The 19,123-nt window shown below is 40.8% G+C and overlaps 1 protein-coding gene across 4 annotated transcripts in view; it reads right to left on the bottom strand.

Moving 5' to 3' along the window:
• Positions 1 to 18,630, bottom strand: part of LOC111961426 (nipped-B-like protein B) — a 57,104-nt gene extending 38,474 nt beyond the window's left edge. For all 4 annotated transcript variants that reach the window (XM_023983682.2, XM_023983683.2, XM_023983684.2 and 1 more), the window contains exons 1-2: positions 18,274 to 18,630; positions 7,222 to 7,371 (exon numbers count right to left, since the gene is read on the bottom strand). In XM_023983682.2, the coding sequence (XP_023839450.1) occupies positions 7,222 to 7,285 (64 nt within the window). In that variant the 5' untranslated portion in view covers positions 7,286 to 7,371; positions 18,274 to 18,630. The remainder of the gene's footprint in view (positions 1 to 7,221; positions 7,372 to 18,273) is intronic.
• Positions 18,631 to 19,123: the final 493 nt, after the last annotated feature.

The following is a 19,123-nucleotide window of genomic DNA, read 5'->3' as shown; positions in this document are numbered from 1 at the left end:
TGGTCTCATCGCTGCAATTCTCCAATGGGCTTGGGAGAGGCGAAGATCGAGTCATGCTCCCCCGAAACATGACCCGCCAAACCGCGTTTCTTAACACCTGCTCACTTAACCCAGAATCCAGCTGCACCAATGTGTCGGAGGAAACACTTCAACTTACGACCGAAGTCAGCCTGCAKGCGCCCGTCCCGCCACAAGGAGTCRCTAGAGTACRACTCCTTGTGGAACACCAGGCTGTAGTGACGCAGCAACACTGCAGTGCCTTAGACTGCGGTGCCACTTGGGAGGCCCTTATTCAGTTTCTTTTAATTGTAAAAAATGGACAAGCATACCCATAATATGATGCAGCCACCACCATACTTGAAAAAAGTAAGAGTGGTACTCAATGATGTGCTGTGTTGGATTTGCCCCAAACATGATGCTTGTAGTTAAATTTACTTTTTGTTCTCTTTGCCAATTTTTTGCAGTATTACTTAAAGGGATACTTTGGCAACGAGTCCCTTTATCTACTTCCCCAAAGTCAGATGAATTAATGGATACCATYTTTACGTCTCTGTCTCAAGTATGAAGGAAGTTAGAGTTAGTTTTGCTTACAAGCATTACCCATAGACTCCCAGTCATTGCGCTACTAGCAACGATTATTATTTTCTACACATCTACCAATCGGTGCCCTTCTTTGCAAGGAACTGAAAAACCTCCTTGGTTGTTGTGCTTGAAACTCATTACTAGATTGCGGGACCTTACAGATAATTGTATGTGTGGGGTACAGAGATGGGGTAGTCATTCAAAAATCATGTTAACCACTATTACTGAACACAAAATGAGTCCATGCAACTTATGTGATTTGTGAAGCACATTTCTACTCCTGAAAGTATTTCGGCTTGCCATAACATAACAGGTTGAATACTTGTTCACTCAATACATTTCAGCTTTTCATTTTTTATTAATCTCAAAAATGTTATACAAACTAAATGCCACTTTGACATTATGGGATATTGTCAACATTCAGGCTGTAACACAACAAAATGTGGAAAAAGTAAAGGTGTGAGAACACTTWAAGGCAATGTAAATGTATTGAAAATGTATTAATTTGCCCAAGTTTGTCATAAGACATTAACAGAACGCATCAGTGATTCGTATTTCCTGCAACTTTCTAAAGAGGCAACAAGCATGCCCCTGTCTGTGTGTGGTGTGCACGTCTACCACTATTTGTAGCCGTTAGCGATGATGCTAATGAAAACAGTCTTCCGGTAGATGGAAAGGCTTTCCCAAAAACCTTCTCATTTAAATATGAACTACAAAGTAGCCTATGCTTACCTGGCAGAAGGATATAATTATTATTTTAATTAATCCAGCGGGTATTTACTTTGCAAACTCGGCCATCACGTGCACTACAAAAACACTTCTAAACAGCCTCTTGTGCTAGGTGCCCACTTGAATTAAAGGGCAACTACACCCAAAAATCTAAATTACTTAAATGTTTTCCAGACCTCAAAAGTTAGCTCCTGATGTGGTTTATGCATTGTTGTGGACTTAGAAAAACAACAACAGTGGATGTTCTATAAAAAAGTGTGATTTTTAGAGCAAGAACCATAAACCTGGAAAAACTAAATGGAGAAAACAGAATTTCGGAAAGAACAAAACGGAACCAGGCAAAAACTAGATTTTAGGTCCCTACCTAAATATAAAATGTTTCAATAATTTAGGCTATGTAAATCAGAAAGATATAATACTTAAGACTGATATAACTCTTTTATTTGTATATATAATTGACCTTTAATAGATTTTTCAAGATAATGTGGCCTATATAGATCCTTTTTCAGTTTTAATAAATTACATAATTTGAAGAGCAAACATTGTGGCAATTCATATCTTGCAGTAAAACTGTAAATAAGACTAATCAAGAGAAGACAGATTAAATGTTTAAAAAAAGGTTTACAATAGTTCTGATCAAATAGGACTATATGATATCCAAACAAACTAACAATACACTGAATTCCTACGTTTTTTGTCATTTAAATTGTAAAGTCATGTCTTTCAACATAATACCCCACAAACTTTTCCAATCTGGGAAGTAAATCATTTCAATCAAATCAATCAAAAATTGTATTTGTCACATACACATGGTTAGCAGATGTTAATGCGAGTGTAGCGAAATGCTTGTGCTTCTAGTTCCGACAATGCAGTAATAACCAACGAGTAATCTAACCTAACAATTCCACAACTACTACCTTATACACACAAGTGTAAAGGGATAAGAATATGTACATAAAGATATATGAATGAGTGATGGTACAGAACGGCATAGGCAAGATGCAGTACATGGTATAGAGTACAGTATATACATATGAGATGAGTAATATAGGGTATATAAAGATAAAATGGCATTGTTTAAAGTGGCTAGTGATATATTTTTACATCAATTTCCATCAATTCCCATTATTAAGTGGCTGGAGTTGAGTCAGTTGTTGGCAGCAGCACCCAATGTTAGTGGTGGCTGTTTAACAGTCTGATGGCCTTGAGATAGAAGCTGTTTTTCAGTCTCTCGGTCCCTGCTTTGATGCCCCTGTACTGACCTCGCCTTCTGGATGATGCGGGGGGAACAGGCAGTGGCTCGGGTGGTTGTTGTCCTTGATGATCTTTATGGCCTTCCTGTGAAATCGGGTGGTGTAGGTGTCCTGGAGGGCAGGTAGTTTGCCCCCAGTGATGCGTTGTGCAGACCTCACTACCCTCTGGAGAGCCTTACGGTTGTGGGCGGAGCAGTTGCCGTACCAGGCGGTGATACAGCCCGACAGGATGCTCTCGATTGTGCATCTGTAGAAGTTTGTGAGTGCTTTTGGTGACAAGCAGAATTTCTTCAGCCTCCTGAGGTTGAAGAGGCGCTGCTGCGCCTTCTTCACAACGCTGCCTGTGTGGGTGGACCAATTCAGACACCACACTCCGAGGGCCCTCACCTCCTCCCTGTAGGCCGTCTCGTCGTTGTTGGTAATCAACTACCACTGTAGTGTCGTCCGCAAACTTGATGATTGAGTTGGAGGCGTGCATGGCCACGCAGTAGTGGGTGAACAGGGAGTACAGGAGAGGGCTCAGAACGCACCCTTGTGGGCCCAGTGTTGAGGATCAGCGGGGTGGAGATGTTGTTACCTACCCTCACACCTGGGGGCGGCCCGTCAGGAAGTCCAGTACCCAGTTGCACAGGGCGGGGTCAAGACCCAGGGTCTCGAGCTTGATGACGAGTTTGGAAGGCACTATGTGTTAAATGTAGTCGATGAACAGCATTCTCACATAGGTATTCCTCTTGTCCAGATGGGTTAGGGCAGTGAGCAGTGTGGTTGCGATTGCGTCGTCTGTGGACCTACTGGGACGGTAAGCAAATTGGAGTGGGTCTAGGGTGTCAGGTAGGGTGGAGGTGATATGGTCCTTGACTAGTCTCTCTAAAGCACTTCATGATGACGGAAGTGAGTGCTACGGGGCGGTAGTCGTTTAGCTCAGTTACCTTAGCTTTCTTGGGAACAGGAACAATGGTGGCCCTCTTGAAGCATGTGGGAACAGCAGACTGGGATAGGATTCATTGAATATGTCCGTAACACACCAGCCAGTGGTCTGCGCATGCTCTGAGGACGCGGCTGGGAATGCCGTCTGGGCCTGCAGCCTTGCGAGGGTTAACACGTTTAAATGTTTTACTCACCTCGGCTGCAGTGAAGGAGAGCCCGCCGGTTATGGTAGCGGCCGTGTCAGTGGCATGTATTGTCCTCAAAGCGAGCAAAAAAGTTATTTAGTCTGTCTGGGAGCAAGACATCTGGTCCGCGACGGGGCTGGTTTTCTTTTTGTAATCCGTGATTGTGTAGACCTGCCACATACCTTTGTGTCTGAGCTGTTGAATTGCGACTCTACTTTTGTCTCTATACTGGCACTTGCTTGTTTGATTGCCTTGCGGAGGGAATAGCTACACTGTTTGTTTCGGTCATGTTTCCGGTCACCTTGACCTGGTTAAAAGCAGTGGTTCGCGCTTTCAATTTCGCGCGAATGCTGCAATCAATCCACGGTTTCTGGTTTGGGAATGTTTTAATCTTTGCTGTGGGTATTACGTCACTGATGCACTTTCTAATGAACTCGCTCACTGAATCAGCGTATTCGTCAATGTTGTTGTTGGACGCAATGCGGAACATATCCCAATCCACGTGATCGAAGCAGTCTTGAAGCGTGGAATCAGATTGATCGGACCAGCGTTGAACAGACTGAGCACGGACTTCTTGTTTTAGTTTCTGTTTGTAGGCTGGAAGCAACAAAATGGAGTCGTGGTCAGCTTTTCGAAGGAGGGCGGGGGAGGGCCTTATATGCGTCAGCGAAGTTAGAATAACAATGATCTAGGGTTTTACCCGCCTGGTAGCACAATCGATATGCTCATAGAATTTAGGGAGTTTTGTTTTCAGATTAGCCTTGTTAAAATCCCCAGCTACGATGAATGCAGCCTCAGGGTGTGTGGTTTCTAGTTTCATAGAGTCAGATAAAGTTCGTTCAGGGCCATCGATGTGTCTGCTTGGGGGGAATATATACGGCTGTGATTATAATCCAAGAGAATTCCTTGGTAGATAATGCGGTCGACATTTGATTGTGAGGAATTCTAAGTCAGGTGAAGAGAATGACTTGAGTTCCTGTATGTTGTTTGATCACACCACGTCTCGTTAATCATAAGGCATACCCCCCCCGCCCCTCTTCTTACCAGAAAGATTTTTGTTTCTGTCGGCGCGATCGTGAAGAAACCAGCTGGCTGCACCAACTCCGTTAGCGTCTCTCGAGTGAGCCATGTTTCCGTGAAGCAAAGAACGTTACAGTCTCTGATGTCTCTCTGGAATGCTACCTTGCTCGGATTTCATCAACCTTGTTGTCAAGAGACTGGACATTGGCGAGTAGTATGCTAGGGAGTGGAGCGCGGTGTGTCCTTCTCCGGAGCCTGACCAGAAGACCGCTTGTTTGCCCCTTTTACGGCGTCGTTGTTTAGGGTCGCCGGCTGGGATCCGATCCATTGTACTGGGTGGAAGGCAAAACACAGGATCCGCTTCGGGAGAGTCATATTCCTGGTCGTAATGATAGTGAGTCGACGTTGCTCTTATATTCAGTAGCTCCTTCCGACTGTATGTAATGAAACCTAAGATTACCTGGGGTACCAATGTAAGAAATAACACGTAAAAAAAAAGAAACTGCATAGTTTCCTAGGAACGGGAAGCGAGGCGGCCATCTCTGTCGGCTATGTATCCTATTTTGGATGGAATCAAGGCATTAGAAGGCATTAGAATGTACCCGAGGCCACCAAAATAGAGCTACTTTGGCAAAACATTTTGACCCCTGGGGGGGCAAGACAAGTCAATGCTAGTGTTAGGGTACCAATTGTGACAGGTTTGGTATTGAAAAGGCCAGAGTTGGTAAGACTACTTACTGGTTTGGTAGAGAAAAGGCCACAGTCGTAGACCACCCCCCGCCGACCCGGGCGCCTGGCTAACTACTTTTTTCATCTGGCTGGCTCTATGTACGTGTACTTGTGGCTAATTGAGGTAAAATAGTAATTCTGCTCATAGATTATGCACATGTATGAACGACACATTGGCACCTCCAGCCCAAAGCAGGAGATTTAAAAAATACTTACTAGTCGCCAAAGTGCCGGAGAATGTCTTTAATATTCTTGATCACCAAGAATATTAAAGACAGAAGGATACTATCAACAAACTACTTGTTGATAAGCAACTGCTTGTTAGGGTAACGCTTAGAATAAGGGTAAGGGTTAGGGTAAGAGTTAAGGTTAGGGCTAGTAGATAGTTAGTTGAAATGTTAGTGATAGTCTGTAGAGCATCTACAGATGGAGTATCCAAATAAAGTGTTACCCATTTATGGCAATCCTCCCTCCCTACAATTTGACGTTTGCGCTGTACAGCAAATCAGCAATCTGTTGGCAAGCTCACCAGACCTGTGTTGATTAACAGTTTGCTGGTCCAATCAGAGGGCGTTCCACTAGCCAATCTGTTGCAAGTTGCTACTGTCTCTGGCTGAGTGGCGAGTAATCCACCGAGACTCTTCCTCAAAATGAGTGGCAAAACGTTATACAAAACCTGGCCAAATCATTTCAAGTCATCAGTCTCAAGTCAAAGTCTAATCCCAAGTCTTGAGGCTCAAACGTGACCAAGTCATGTGACTCTAGTCCACACCTCTTGTGGTGGCTGCATCATATAACAGGTATGCTTGTTATCGGTAAACTTGGTATGATCAAAAGAAAATGAAGAGAGAAAAGCAGAGGCTAAATAATAGAGGAAATACTTCTGCAGTCTGATAAAGACATTACGTTGAGAGAAATCCACGTATTGGCAGGACAAAAACCTAAAAGTGAAATTCAAATCTAGGGATTGTTTGGCAGGTGGATAGGAAATCCTGAGTAATAATTCAAAGAAACGATGCCCTGGCACACTGTACTTGCAAAGACACTTGTTTATTTTGTGCCAACGTTTCAGCCTCGTGGCTTGTCGTCAGAGGTCATATCTGTATTCAAGCTACAACCTTATGAACTGTCAAACTCAGGCAAATGGCCACGAACAATGTAAACACGTGCCAAGCATGCACAGAATATTTGCCTAGATTTGTAACCCAGAGACATTTACATCCAGGCTTGAACACTTAACCACTGTGTAATGTATTGCATTGAAAGTTGAGGCACTAAGGCAACAAAATATGCAAAGGTGGATACTTTCTGATATGGGCACTATACATCATATTACACTACCAATGCAATTCTAAAGCAAGGGCTATGGAAAAGTACCATCAATCATACTCAGTTGTAGGAGTGTCCTAAATACCAAGACTGCAATATTCATGTAGTGAACGTTAATGCTTTATTACAACAAGAAAAAAAAAAAGGAGTAATCAAACAAGCTCAATTCAAAATCAGGCTAACTTGGTAAATGAATAATCTAAATACCAATAAACGAGCTTTGCGGCAGGCAGCACTGACCATAAAGCAAGCAAAATGGTTGCGATGTATTATTGTTTAAAGGATTGTATACATTTTGAAAACAGCGTTGTATACTAAATATTTATTAGTATAAAAAGCTTGCAGCGGGAATAAATGTCAGCAGACTCGGTACATCAAAACTAGCTTGGCCCCCACCAGCATCTTTTCACTTGCTTTCCAGGAATCCACCATATCAGTAAATATGTGAGTGGCAGTGTAATACTTACAGTCTGTAAGGCTAGCGATCCCAGCAAGAGTAGTAATGGGAACATGAGGCATATCCCCATTCATGCTGAAGATGGGGGTGGGGGAGTCGTGTCGATGCACAGGTAGCTCAATGTCGTCGCTCTCCGACTGTTCCTCACATCTCCCAACCGCTGCAGAACAGAGAGGGCTTCATTAGAACAGCCAGCGGCAACGAGAGATGGACAATTCACAATATCACACAACGCTCCTCAATGTGCAACAATGTGCAACAATGTGCAAGCCGGAGCATGTTAAACCAAAGCCTTGGTGAAAATAGAATCAGGGGCTTTCATATCAAAAGTCAAAGTGATGGAGGAAGAATTCTCAGGGATGAACTAACAGGGCTATATTAATTAGGCACCATTGTTAAGCTACGGCTGAGGGGATTGACACAGATTTGAAAGTAGTGCAACAGGATACAGAGGGTTAAACTGGTTAGTACAAGGTTATACAACTCATATAGCACTCACTGACAACTTTCACTCGGGCAGCAGCTCAAGATTTTACTTGCATTATAAATATGACCTAGGCATATTCCATTATGGAAACAGGAGCAATAGTAACATAAATTAATGAAATCGCATGCGAAGTAAAATAGGCTACTTGTTGTGCGCATGGTGACATAGGCTCCTCGTTGTGCAGATGGGGAAATAGGCTACTTGTTGTGGAGATGGGAAATAGGCTCCTCGTTGTGCAGATGGGGAAATAGGTTACATGGGGAAATTGGTCAATGGTTGCTAGAGCAAACACACTAGTACAACACATTAGCAGACATGCATCAGTGGGGAGAAGGAATTGAAGAAAACCCGAGTACAGTACTGGTGGTGCCCTTACTCTGACAAGTTCCAGGCGTGTCATCAAAAACAGCCCATACAAAATACAGTCAGATCCTTTCCTACTGATAATGCAATGGCTTTGAAGCACGCATATAGTGCTTTGATTAGGACTGAGTGAACTGCAGAGCATTTAAAAAGTGTGTGCACTTATTGCATTTGGACGGAACACCTCATTATCATTCACTACTATTATCCTTGGCCACCGACAAGACAGCCACTGTCAGAGAAGGCAACAGGAGGAGTAATAATATCCCTTTTGCATGATCAACACCAGACTGACAGTAGAGACCAGGAACGGCAACACATAGCAATAGGCCTAGATGACGTGACATGGCACAGGTCTATTATCAGTGGTTACTGGGGTAGTACCRTGATAATCCTAGGAAGAGGTGTGAACCCATGCATGCTTAAATGAAAACAGCTACCCCTTTCCGGCCCCAAATGCTCATGGTCACTCTGAAGCTGTGCTGGTTGGGTAGGAAGGTGGACGAGCAAGCAGCATATAGGATTATCTGGTTTAGGCAATTTCTCTGGCGCTGCAGGATCTTCCTGAAAACACTTTATATGTAGCGCCCTATAAAATGTGTCCTACCGCGGAGAAGTTATAATATCTGCCACAGAGGAGAAAACCATGCACACGCTTCAAAAAATATATGCTACTTATTGTTTTTATCTATAAAATGTCTTGCACAACTAACTTCATTCGTTTTTATTACTTTACGATCAAACCATGTAAACGTCATGACGCGCRAGTGGAGAAGGACCGTCTCATTTCAAACAAGCGCACTTCCGTCCTCATCCACCGGCTCTCTTCGATTACCTTTGACTTTTTTCAAAATGAGGCGAGAGGTCGGAGAGAGGACGCAGGAGATGAGCAAATCCAATTGAGAAAAGGCCCCTGTCTGTGTGTGCACGTTTGTCTACGACAAAGCCGTTAGCAATGACTTTAATGTAATTACAAGTCTTCTGGTAGATGGAAAGGCTTTCCAAAAAACCTTCTCAATCACGAGTGCTACAGAAACATCGCTTACCAAACAACCGTCTCAGGTTGGTGTACAGWTGAATTAAAGGGCAACTACACCAAAAAACAAAATTTCTTAAATTGTTGTGGTCTTCTGGTGTGATTTAAGAATTGTTGTGCACTAAGAACATCCTTTTATTTTTTAAGTGTGATTTTGAGAGCGGAAACTGAAACCTGGAAAAATAAAACAGAAAACGGAATGTGGGGCAAGAAAATTACGGAATCAGGCAAAAAAAAAAATCTGATATGCTCCCTAACTGTGAATTTGCAGCTAGCTACTGGGCAATTCCATGGTAATTTAATTCCATTTAAATTGTATGTCAAACAAAAACTATTGATTTCAAAGTTTAACTCTCTGCACAAGGACTACTTTTAACAAATTACACTGAACATTTGACAAAAACACATTTACTAGAAGAACTGTGCAGATGAAAAGTTTGGTAACAGATTTCCTTAAAATCTCCCTCAGATTATGTGCCCATGTTTTCCAAGAACATGTCAAATATCTGCTCTGAATTAAGCTCCGAAGTAAGATTCAACGATGTCTGCAGAAAGAATGGGGTGTCCGCTATAACATGACACAATGGCTTTCAAACAATCTCCTTTGGTTATTGAACTAGAGTAAGTGAACTGGATTTACAATGGTAACGGAATTGCGGTAACAGAATGTCATCATGTGTCCCTGATCTGCACTAGAAAGAAAGCAAGGCTGTCCCCAACTAAAAAAAAATATTGGTCGACCGAAAGTAGTCTGTTCTTTCGACCAATTGATAGTGTATTTTTCCATATAAAATCAACTATATGCACTGAGCTTGYCTGATACTTTAAACACACCACTTGATTAAATAATTAAGACACACAAATGACTTGAGGGAGCCAGCGCGTGCCTGTGACTGGCACACGTTGCCTCGCTCTCCTCCCCGCTGCAGTGAGCAGGTACAGCAACAGTGTTTATTGGCTGTCCGTGGTGCTGAAGCTGCAACATAATTACAGCCATTCCTAGTTAATTTAAAAAAAACTTTTTCTCTGACTGAAAAGTTATTACCAAATTCCCTAATTTGTTTATGAAAAACATTACCTATTCCTTCAACCCTTGATCTCTGTACGTGACACATGAATGCATCGCATGCACATATGCAATAGGTCTAGCCCTATTGTCCATCATAATCACTTCAATAAATTGGTTATAACAAACTCCAACACCGTAACACGTGACATGCAGAGGACGTGAAAAAGAAACTCGAAATGGGGTAATGTTTACTGGTTGCTCAGGAGGGAAAGGGGAAGTCCGATGTATGGAAGACATTTGACAGTTGTGGAAGCCACTGGAGATCAAGAAAAAGAAGGAGGGTATAGGAGCAAGCACTGCGTGTGTGCCAAACATGTGCGGTTAGAAAAAAATATTTGTACAAATCTGAMGGGTTGGAACAGTGTAAATAATGCTAAATAAATTACGTGTACCAGAGAGTCTGTTCTAACGGGGATTTTTTWAATTCAATTATTACTGCAAAGACTAAAAACAGTTGCATGCATCCGTGAATGCAATTGCTGACATGTTGCAGTTTATTTATTGTTTTGGCTAATTATTCGAGAAACCCTTTGTTATATCATTTGTAAACTAAAATACTTGATTGCATTTCAAAACATGAATGACTTGTATGGTGGTTATACAAGGCTACTATACTAAGACTACTAATGTTAACGACATTACTTATTAATATAACAATGATCGTAATAACAATATGAAGGAGATCAAGAAAAGGAGAGTGTAGGAGAGAGAGCTGCRTGCGTATTGTGTGTAACAAACAGGTGTTAGATTACAATCAGRGCATAAAATAAATGTTTTGGTCCACCAGCCCCGGTAAAATTACACCAAGAAAACGCAAACAGAAAAAATTGATGAGCATGCTTTGTAATGTTTCTAAAACAATAAATGTATTACTAATAAKAAGTAATGTGTGTATACTGATACATTTTATTTTTTTGACCCAAGACTTTTAACTAAAATATCACAGAGAAATGTTCAGGGAGGTTACTGTGGTAGCACAACTTGAGTCATGTTTGTGCCTGTGAGATTGAGTCTGACTATTACAAGCATTGTCTTCTCTTCCCTAGCAGTTGATCTCAAACATAGAGAAACATACCATTCGGCCATCAGATTTGCCACAAATGCTCCTTATAGGACACAACACCGCACTCTATACTCCTCCGTAAACTGGTCATCTCTGTATACCCGGCACAAAACCCACTGGTTGATGCTCATTTATAAAACCCTCTTAGGCCTCACTCCCCCCTATTTGAGATACCTACTGCGGCCCTCATCCTCCACATACAACACCCGCGACTGAAACAAGCTGCAAAAAACACTCAAACCGGACAGTTTTATCGCAATCTCTTCATTCAAAGACTCAGTCATGGACACTCTTACTGACAGTTGTGGCTGCTTCGCGTGATATATTGTTGCCTCTGCCTTTTTGCCCTTTGTGCTGTTGTCTGTGCCCAATAATGTTTGTACATTGTTTTGAGCTGCTACCATGTTGTTGTCATGTTGTGTTGYTGCCATGCTATGTTSTTGTCTTAGGTCTCTCTTTATGTAGTGTTGTGGTGTCTCTCTTGTCGTGATGTGTGTTTTGTTCTATATTTTTATTTATTTTTTATCCCAGCCCCAGCATTGCAGCGTGAGGTGGAATAGGCTATATAGGATTTGTAGTTCTTTGATTTCGTGCGATTAATTTACCAGCTATGAAACTAAACAACGGAAATACTTTGAAAACAGCTACTGCAGCATTTATTTTACTATAAATGTGATCACACTTGAATATTTTTATCCACAAAYGTGAGTGAAATGCTCACACTGTGGAGCCCTGACCACCGGCCAACGTGGCTGGTGAAATAGACATCTTACCCACCAATGCCAAAATCTACCTGCATTTGGCAGGTGTTAATTATAGGCCCCGATTACAATATGGTAATCTTTCTGACCGYTTGGAACAGTGTAAACAGCACTAAGTAAATTAAAAGCAGCCTATACCAGAGATATAAATCCTAGCAAAGAGTTGTTTTTTTAACTTGTGAAATTGCTTTTGCGTGTTGCAGTGGCGTGAGGCTTGGAGCTCACGGAATCAGTAGGCTATTAAACAAACTCAAACATGCAACAGAAGCAGAATCTGTCTTATTTCTGTAGATATATATGGTTGATTTATAAAGCCAGGCACATTTAACAGATAGGCTATTGATTATAGACCTAATTAAGTTGGGGTTTCCTCTCTCCTCAATGTTCTTAGACAATTAAATCTCCTCACTCCGCTGCTGCCTCCGCCGCATTGTTCTCAACACCAATATGCTGGTTAACTTTGCTATTATGCACATAGCAACATGGTCTTGGAAAAGGCGCCCCATTCAACAGCGCACTGAAGATTGTTTCAGAACCGCAGACATCAACCGCTATCCAATGCGAGGAAAACCGCATTTGTTATAAAATATATTTTTTTTTTATTAGTGGTGCACCATTGTTCTTAAATAATATAACCATATACAATTTCAGTAGCATATGTCAGAGCGATGGACTGTGCCATCCCCATGGCCTCAGCAATGGATTAGTCCACTGAAACAGGCAYAAATCAGACGGCTGTCTAGTGCGCCGTGAAAAATATATGTATATTTATGATTGCTTGACTAAAGAAATCTCAGTCGACCAACAGCCTATCGACCAAACAATCAACCAGTCAACTAAAYGGGGTCAGCCCTAACAAACGCATAAATATGAATGTCATTCTCTTCATGGTATAAATATGCAATATACTCCTTTGCATATTTGGGTATTATTCTACACAATGGCTATCATTCTAATGAGCTCTGCACCCAAASAAGACCAAATTTGTTTGGTTCTGGCCGTACCAAATCTGAACCAATCACAGAGATGTCTATGTTTCACAAGTTTGGACATCCAAGTGCAGCACAGTAGAGCTCAGTAGAGTACAGTACAGCACAGAACAGTAGAGCTCAGTAGAGTACAGTACAGCACAGAACAGTAGAGCTCAGTACAATACAGTAAAGTATAGTTCAGTAGATTTTAGTGTACTCTACTGTGTACTGTACTGAACTCCTGTGTTGTACTGAACTATACTCTACTTTTCTTTACTGTACTCTACTGTCCGAACTTGTGAACCCAACTGTGGTTTGTGACTACTATGATTTTCTATTGTAGCCAACTCAATTGCAAAAATTCCATTGCCACATTTTCTGAAATTCCGTTACTGATTTGGTAACAGATTTTTTTTTTTATCACTTCATAATTCATAACCAAAATTGATATCAGTAAAAACTAGAGGCCGACCCGATTAAATCGGCAGGGCCGATTTCAAGCTTTCATAASAATCGGTAATCGGCATTTTTGGRCGCCGATTACGGCTAATTACATTGCAATCCACGTGTTACGCGAGTGCAGCAAGGAGCCATGGTAAGTTGCTTGCTAGAATGAAACTTATTTTATAACAAACAATCAATCTTAACATAATCACTAGTTACCTACACATGGTTGATGATATTACTAGTTTAACTAGCTTGTCCTGCGTTGCATATAATTAATGCGGTGCCTGTTAATTTATCATCGAATCACAGCCTACTTCGCCAAACRGGCGATGATTTAACAAAAGCSCATTCGCAAAAAAAGCACAATCGTTGCACTAATGTACCTAACCATAAACATCAATGCCTTTCTTAAAATCAATACACAGAAGTATATATTTTTTAAACCTGCATATTTAGTTAAAAGAAAATCATGTYAGCAGGCAATATTAACTAGGGAAATTGTGTCAYTTCTCTTGCGTTCAGTGYAAGTAGAGTCAGGGTATATGCAGCAGTTTGGGTCGCCTGGCTCGTTGTGAACTGTGTGAAGACCATTTATTCCTAACAAAGACCGTAATTCATTTGCCAGATTTTTACACAATTATGACATAACATTGAAGGTTGTGCAATGTAACAGCAATATTTAGACTTAGGGTTGCCACCCGTTAGATAAAATACGGAACGGTTCCGTATTTCACTGAAAGAATAAACATTTTGTTTACGAAATGAGAGTTTCCGGATTTGACCATATTAATGACCCAAGGCTCGTATTTCTGAGTGTTTATTATATTATAATTAAGTCTATGATTTGATATTTGATATAGCAGTCTGACTGAGCGGTAGTAGGCAGCAGCAGGCTCGTAAGCATTCATTCAAACAGCACTTTCCTGCGTTTGCCAGCAGCTCTTCGCAATGCYTGAAGCACAGCGCTGTTTATGACTTCAAGCCTGTCAACTCCCGAGATTAGGCTAAGAACATCCAAAAGTCAAAGGGTATATGAAATACAAATGGTATAGAGAGAAATAGTCCTATAATTCCTATAATAACTACAACCTAAAACTTCTTAACTGGGAATATAGAAGACTCATGTTAAAAAGAACCACCAGCTTTCATATGTTCTCATGTTCTGAGCAAGGAACTTAAACGTTAGCTTTTTACAAGGCACATATTGCACTTTTACTTTCTTCTCCAACATTGTGTTTTTGCATYATTGCAACATGTTTCATAATTTATTTGAGACTAAATTGATTTTATTTGTGTATTATATTAAGTTAAAATAAAAGTGTTAATTCAGTATTGTTGTAATTGTCATTATTACAAATATATATATAAAAAAATTTAAACGTCAGATTAATCGGTATTGGCTTTTTTTGGTCTTCCAATAATCGGTATAGGCGTTGAAAAAGCATAAATCTGTCGACCTCTATTAAAAACACTAACAAATTGATAGGTCTACCTTTACTTGTTACTTGTGTGAACTTTCATTATCCTCCCTCCTCATAAGGGAGAGACATTTTTAAATATCTTTAATATGTGGGTTTTTGGTAACGGAATTTCAAGGCACAAGGCAATGTTTCTTAAACTTACAGAAGGCAGAAAAATGTATCCAAATATAAGTGTTGATATTAGTWGGCAGAGATCTTTACTTCAACATTTATGTTTTGATGCATTTCTAATACCGTTTAAGACTTTCTGATAGATGTTTTCTAAAACCCCTTTTCCACCAGTTTGACCAGAAAAAAATGATCTGTCATTTGACAACCAATTTGATATGCTCCTATGAACTTCACATGTTGGWGCTCATGGGAAATGACCTACTACTATAGTTGTTACTATTATTTTAATGTGTATTTCTTTCTGGTCGATAACCATCATTCAARCAGTAACATTCCCCCATAATCAACTAGTCTATACAAAACTTTTACACCTACTTTAATACAACTACATTTGCCGTGAATACAGCAGACCTGCAGCCTGTATGTGTAGACTMAAATATGTTGGTAAATGAAAAGCAAACGCTGTAAACAAATTTCAGTCATTTGGGATAGCCACGACATTTYCCACAAATAATGGGTCATTTAGCTTGCTCATGTACTTGGTAGATGAATTCGATAACATTGAAAAAGTAGCTATACTCAAGTTAAGATAGACACTGTATCCGTGCATTAAGTGCTAGCTTGTAGCGAGCAACATACTACGTTCCCATTAGCAAGCAAGTCCTCTTCCCGGCCGCATTTTAGATGGGTGATCTTTGCCATCATTTGCATGCACTACTAAGTAAACATGGTGTATAAATAATGAGGTTGCTAATTTAGCTACGGTGTGCACACAAGCTTTATTAGGTAACTACCTAGCACTAGCTGCAGAATTAAATATTTAATATATTATAATAACATATATAATACATGCCATTTAGCAGACRTTTTTACCCAAAGCGACTTACTATTATTACATGTGCATACATTTTATGTATGGYGGYCCAGGGAATCAAACCCACTACCCAGGCCTTACAAGCRCTATGCTCGACCAACTGAGCTACATGCCTAGCATTGGCCAAATTAGCCATCTAGCTAGCAAAGTTGAATGGTGCTGAATTGTATTTCTGCTTTATCCCAGTGATGCTTAACYATCTAGCTAGCTAGTTACCACCTTGACAGAATCCGACTTCTGTTCATTTCTTCTCTCTAGTCGGAACAGTGCTATGCCGGAATGTGGACAGCCAGAGCCCAGTGCGGTGTATCGCTTGGAAAACCAACCTCAATCCAAGGATGGAATATGTCACTGTACTCCTAATTATCCYGAAATGGTGAATGGTGAATCGAGAAGATTGGAATACTGCTAGTTTTTTAATTAAACTGCAGTTTTTGGCAGCATTCTCGGCTAGCAAATGCTATAGTAGCCCATTAGATTCCATGAAAATGCAACGCCTAGCATTGGGATGAGTAGCTACTGGAAGTGTTGTCAAATCCAATGGGCTGCTTTAGCATTTGCTAGCATGCTGACGAAAATKGCAGTTTAACTAAAAACGAGCAGAATTTCAGTCTTCTCAGTGTATCATTTTGAATAATGGGATAATTAGGAGTACAGCGCCCTCTCCCATCCCTGGATTTTAGGTACATTGTCCGAGCCATATTTCGCACCGTCTCCACTGTGTTCTGATCACGGGCTGCCTACCATTCAGACCTTACAGGGAAGATCTAATTACAGTGACCGTACGGTCTGAATCTTTAGACTAGTTACAACCTAACCTAGTCAGTTACCTCATTCACCAGCACCAATTTACCGAGCAGTGCAAAAGAGTAAAATCTAGATAATGAGAGCTGACTTGCTAATGTTGCTGGCTTAGTCAGTTGAGAGGGCCTTCTAAGCATCATTTTCTAGTCAGGAGGCTAAACATTGTCAGCAACAGAGACTTGCTCCTTGAGTAATGTTAGCTGGATGTGTACATAGTTAGTTAGCTCATCTATAGTATAACTATGATCACCTAGATTGAAGGATAACCGTTTGACAAGCTGGATTCATGATTACAGACATGATTATTCTCTCTGCTGCTCTGGCTGACAACATAGCCGCACATCTGTCTCTCTCGCTCTCTCTAGCAACACAGTAATTGGTCAGATACAGTAGGTTGCTAATTGCTCATCCAACACCAATTAGGGTCCAATGTACTTAATCAACTTTCTTTTCATCAACTACGCAATAGTCTAACATAGTCCTGATTTATTCATGTTTGTGTTTTACAATAACCCAGTTTTTCACATCCCTTTTCCTGATGATCTAGCAAGCTTTCCRAGCAAGGTGGCTATATTTATTGGCTTTATCAAGTTACATTAATATCTACAACATTGGATAGATTGCTAATTTCCCTGTAAACAAATGAATCTAAGTTGGTTGAAGTTGCCAATCCAATGCAAAATGAATAACTAAAGGTATATTTAACATGTTATCAACTAGACAAGGGGTGGTCTCATCACAAATTATTATGTTAAATCTCTGTGGTGTATCTGATGATTCAATTTGATAGATTGTAGCTAGCTAGATAACTTCGTGGATAATAAAGCTGCAGCTATTACTTTATAAKCGATTAGGTCAATTATGCTTAATGTGTACAATKTGGTAGCCTCTAAACGGTGAATAGCAAGCTTGCACAGTTTATTAGGCAAACGTTTAAACCAGTTTAGTTGACATTGCAAAAATATACTAGCCACTAGCTAGTGTGTAGCATTGGATAGCAAGAGCCTATTTCTCAGAACATCTGACTCCAGGATAAAACGTCAGAAAACATTACCCTGCTGAGAAAACATTGAAGTTGCACTTGTTAGTTTTTTGTCTAAATAGCTAACAAGTAACGTTAACTAGCTAGGTAACGCTACGCACATACTGTAGCAGCTAGTTAGCTATATTATTCTAACCCTTGATAGCTAACAAAAGTTAGCTATGGCTAGCTAGTTAACGTTAGCTACCGAGACTGCAAACCGAATCCATGTTTGCTTTGACTCGCCCACACATAATCATTCCTTTGCAACSGTATGACCATCCCTTTTGGTTTGTTATCATGATTGCGCGTGCGGATTATGATTTTATTTTCAGTTTCAATGGCCTACATCGGCCTATTAGCTTGCTAACTGGACCTCGGACTCGCCTGAGGAAGCGTAACCCCGACCCGACGCCTATATGAGCGGATACMAGGCAACATAAATGTTAAAAACACATATCGGTGCATTCCACAACGTCTATCCAGTTTCACTGAATATAAACAACACCCGTGTAGCCAATCGGAATTGTTTTGTTATGGTACTCCTAAATCTATATTGTACAATCATATTTACCTCTGGATGTGTTGATAAAAAGAAATGGTTGCAAGGGGGTTGGATCCGTGTCTCTAGCTCCCTCTCCGTTCTATCGCTMGAACAGCTCCTCCGAGTAATAATATAACAACAATAATCCGGTTCGGGAGGGTTCGTTCTTCCTTCTCACTGCAAACATCTATGCTTGGAGAGGGGCAAACATTCCCATAACCAGTCCTTGCACCGGTTTATCCCCAACACCGGCAGAAGATGAGTTTAAATTCCAACGGGTTTCGGAAAACAATCAAATGTGAAAAACAGAAATACTATTGACGCGGTGATAAAAGGGATCCACTCAGACTCTCCTCCTTCTCTTGCAGAACAAAATGCCGACCGGAAGAACTGCTGCAGGAATAACTCCCTCCACCGGCGCCAAACCAACTAGCAGGAGCAACCATAGCCAGCAACCCAGTTACTTCCGCCGCTTTCTGCATTACTACTGTACACCGATACCATCCATTCCACACAGCTACTGTAAATATTTTGGAGGACGAGGTCATCCTTGAGTATGCAACCAGCTAAACCAATGTAAGCTGTTGATAAAATAAAACTAACATAATGATCATTCAAATACATAATAGTTGTGTATGAATTGCATTATTTGATGTAAAACTTTTTTTTAAAGACATTTGGAATCTGGGCTGACATGAAAACCTATCAGTGCTTGGCTCAACAACCATCAACAAAAACTCTCACACACACACACACACACAGAGAACAGTTACTTTATGGAGGTTCTCTAAAAAAATAGAAGCATGATGACCACCATGGTAGCAGAGAATTCCAGATATGTTGGTGTTGTCTCCTGCTGCATGCACCCACTTTCACACTT

This window comes from Salvelinus sp. IW2-2015, linkage group LG4q.1:29 (assembly GCF_002910315.2).
Source record: "Salvelinus sp. IW2-2015 linkage group LG4q.1:29, ASM291031v2, whole genome shotgun sequence".
Taxonomy (NCBI): domain Eukaryota; kingdom Metazoa; phylum Chordata; class Actinopteri; order Salmoniformes; family Salmonidae; genus Salvelinus; species Salvelinus sp. IW2-2015.
This window is presented reverse-complemented; position numbering and strand designations above follow the sequence as displayed.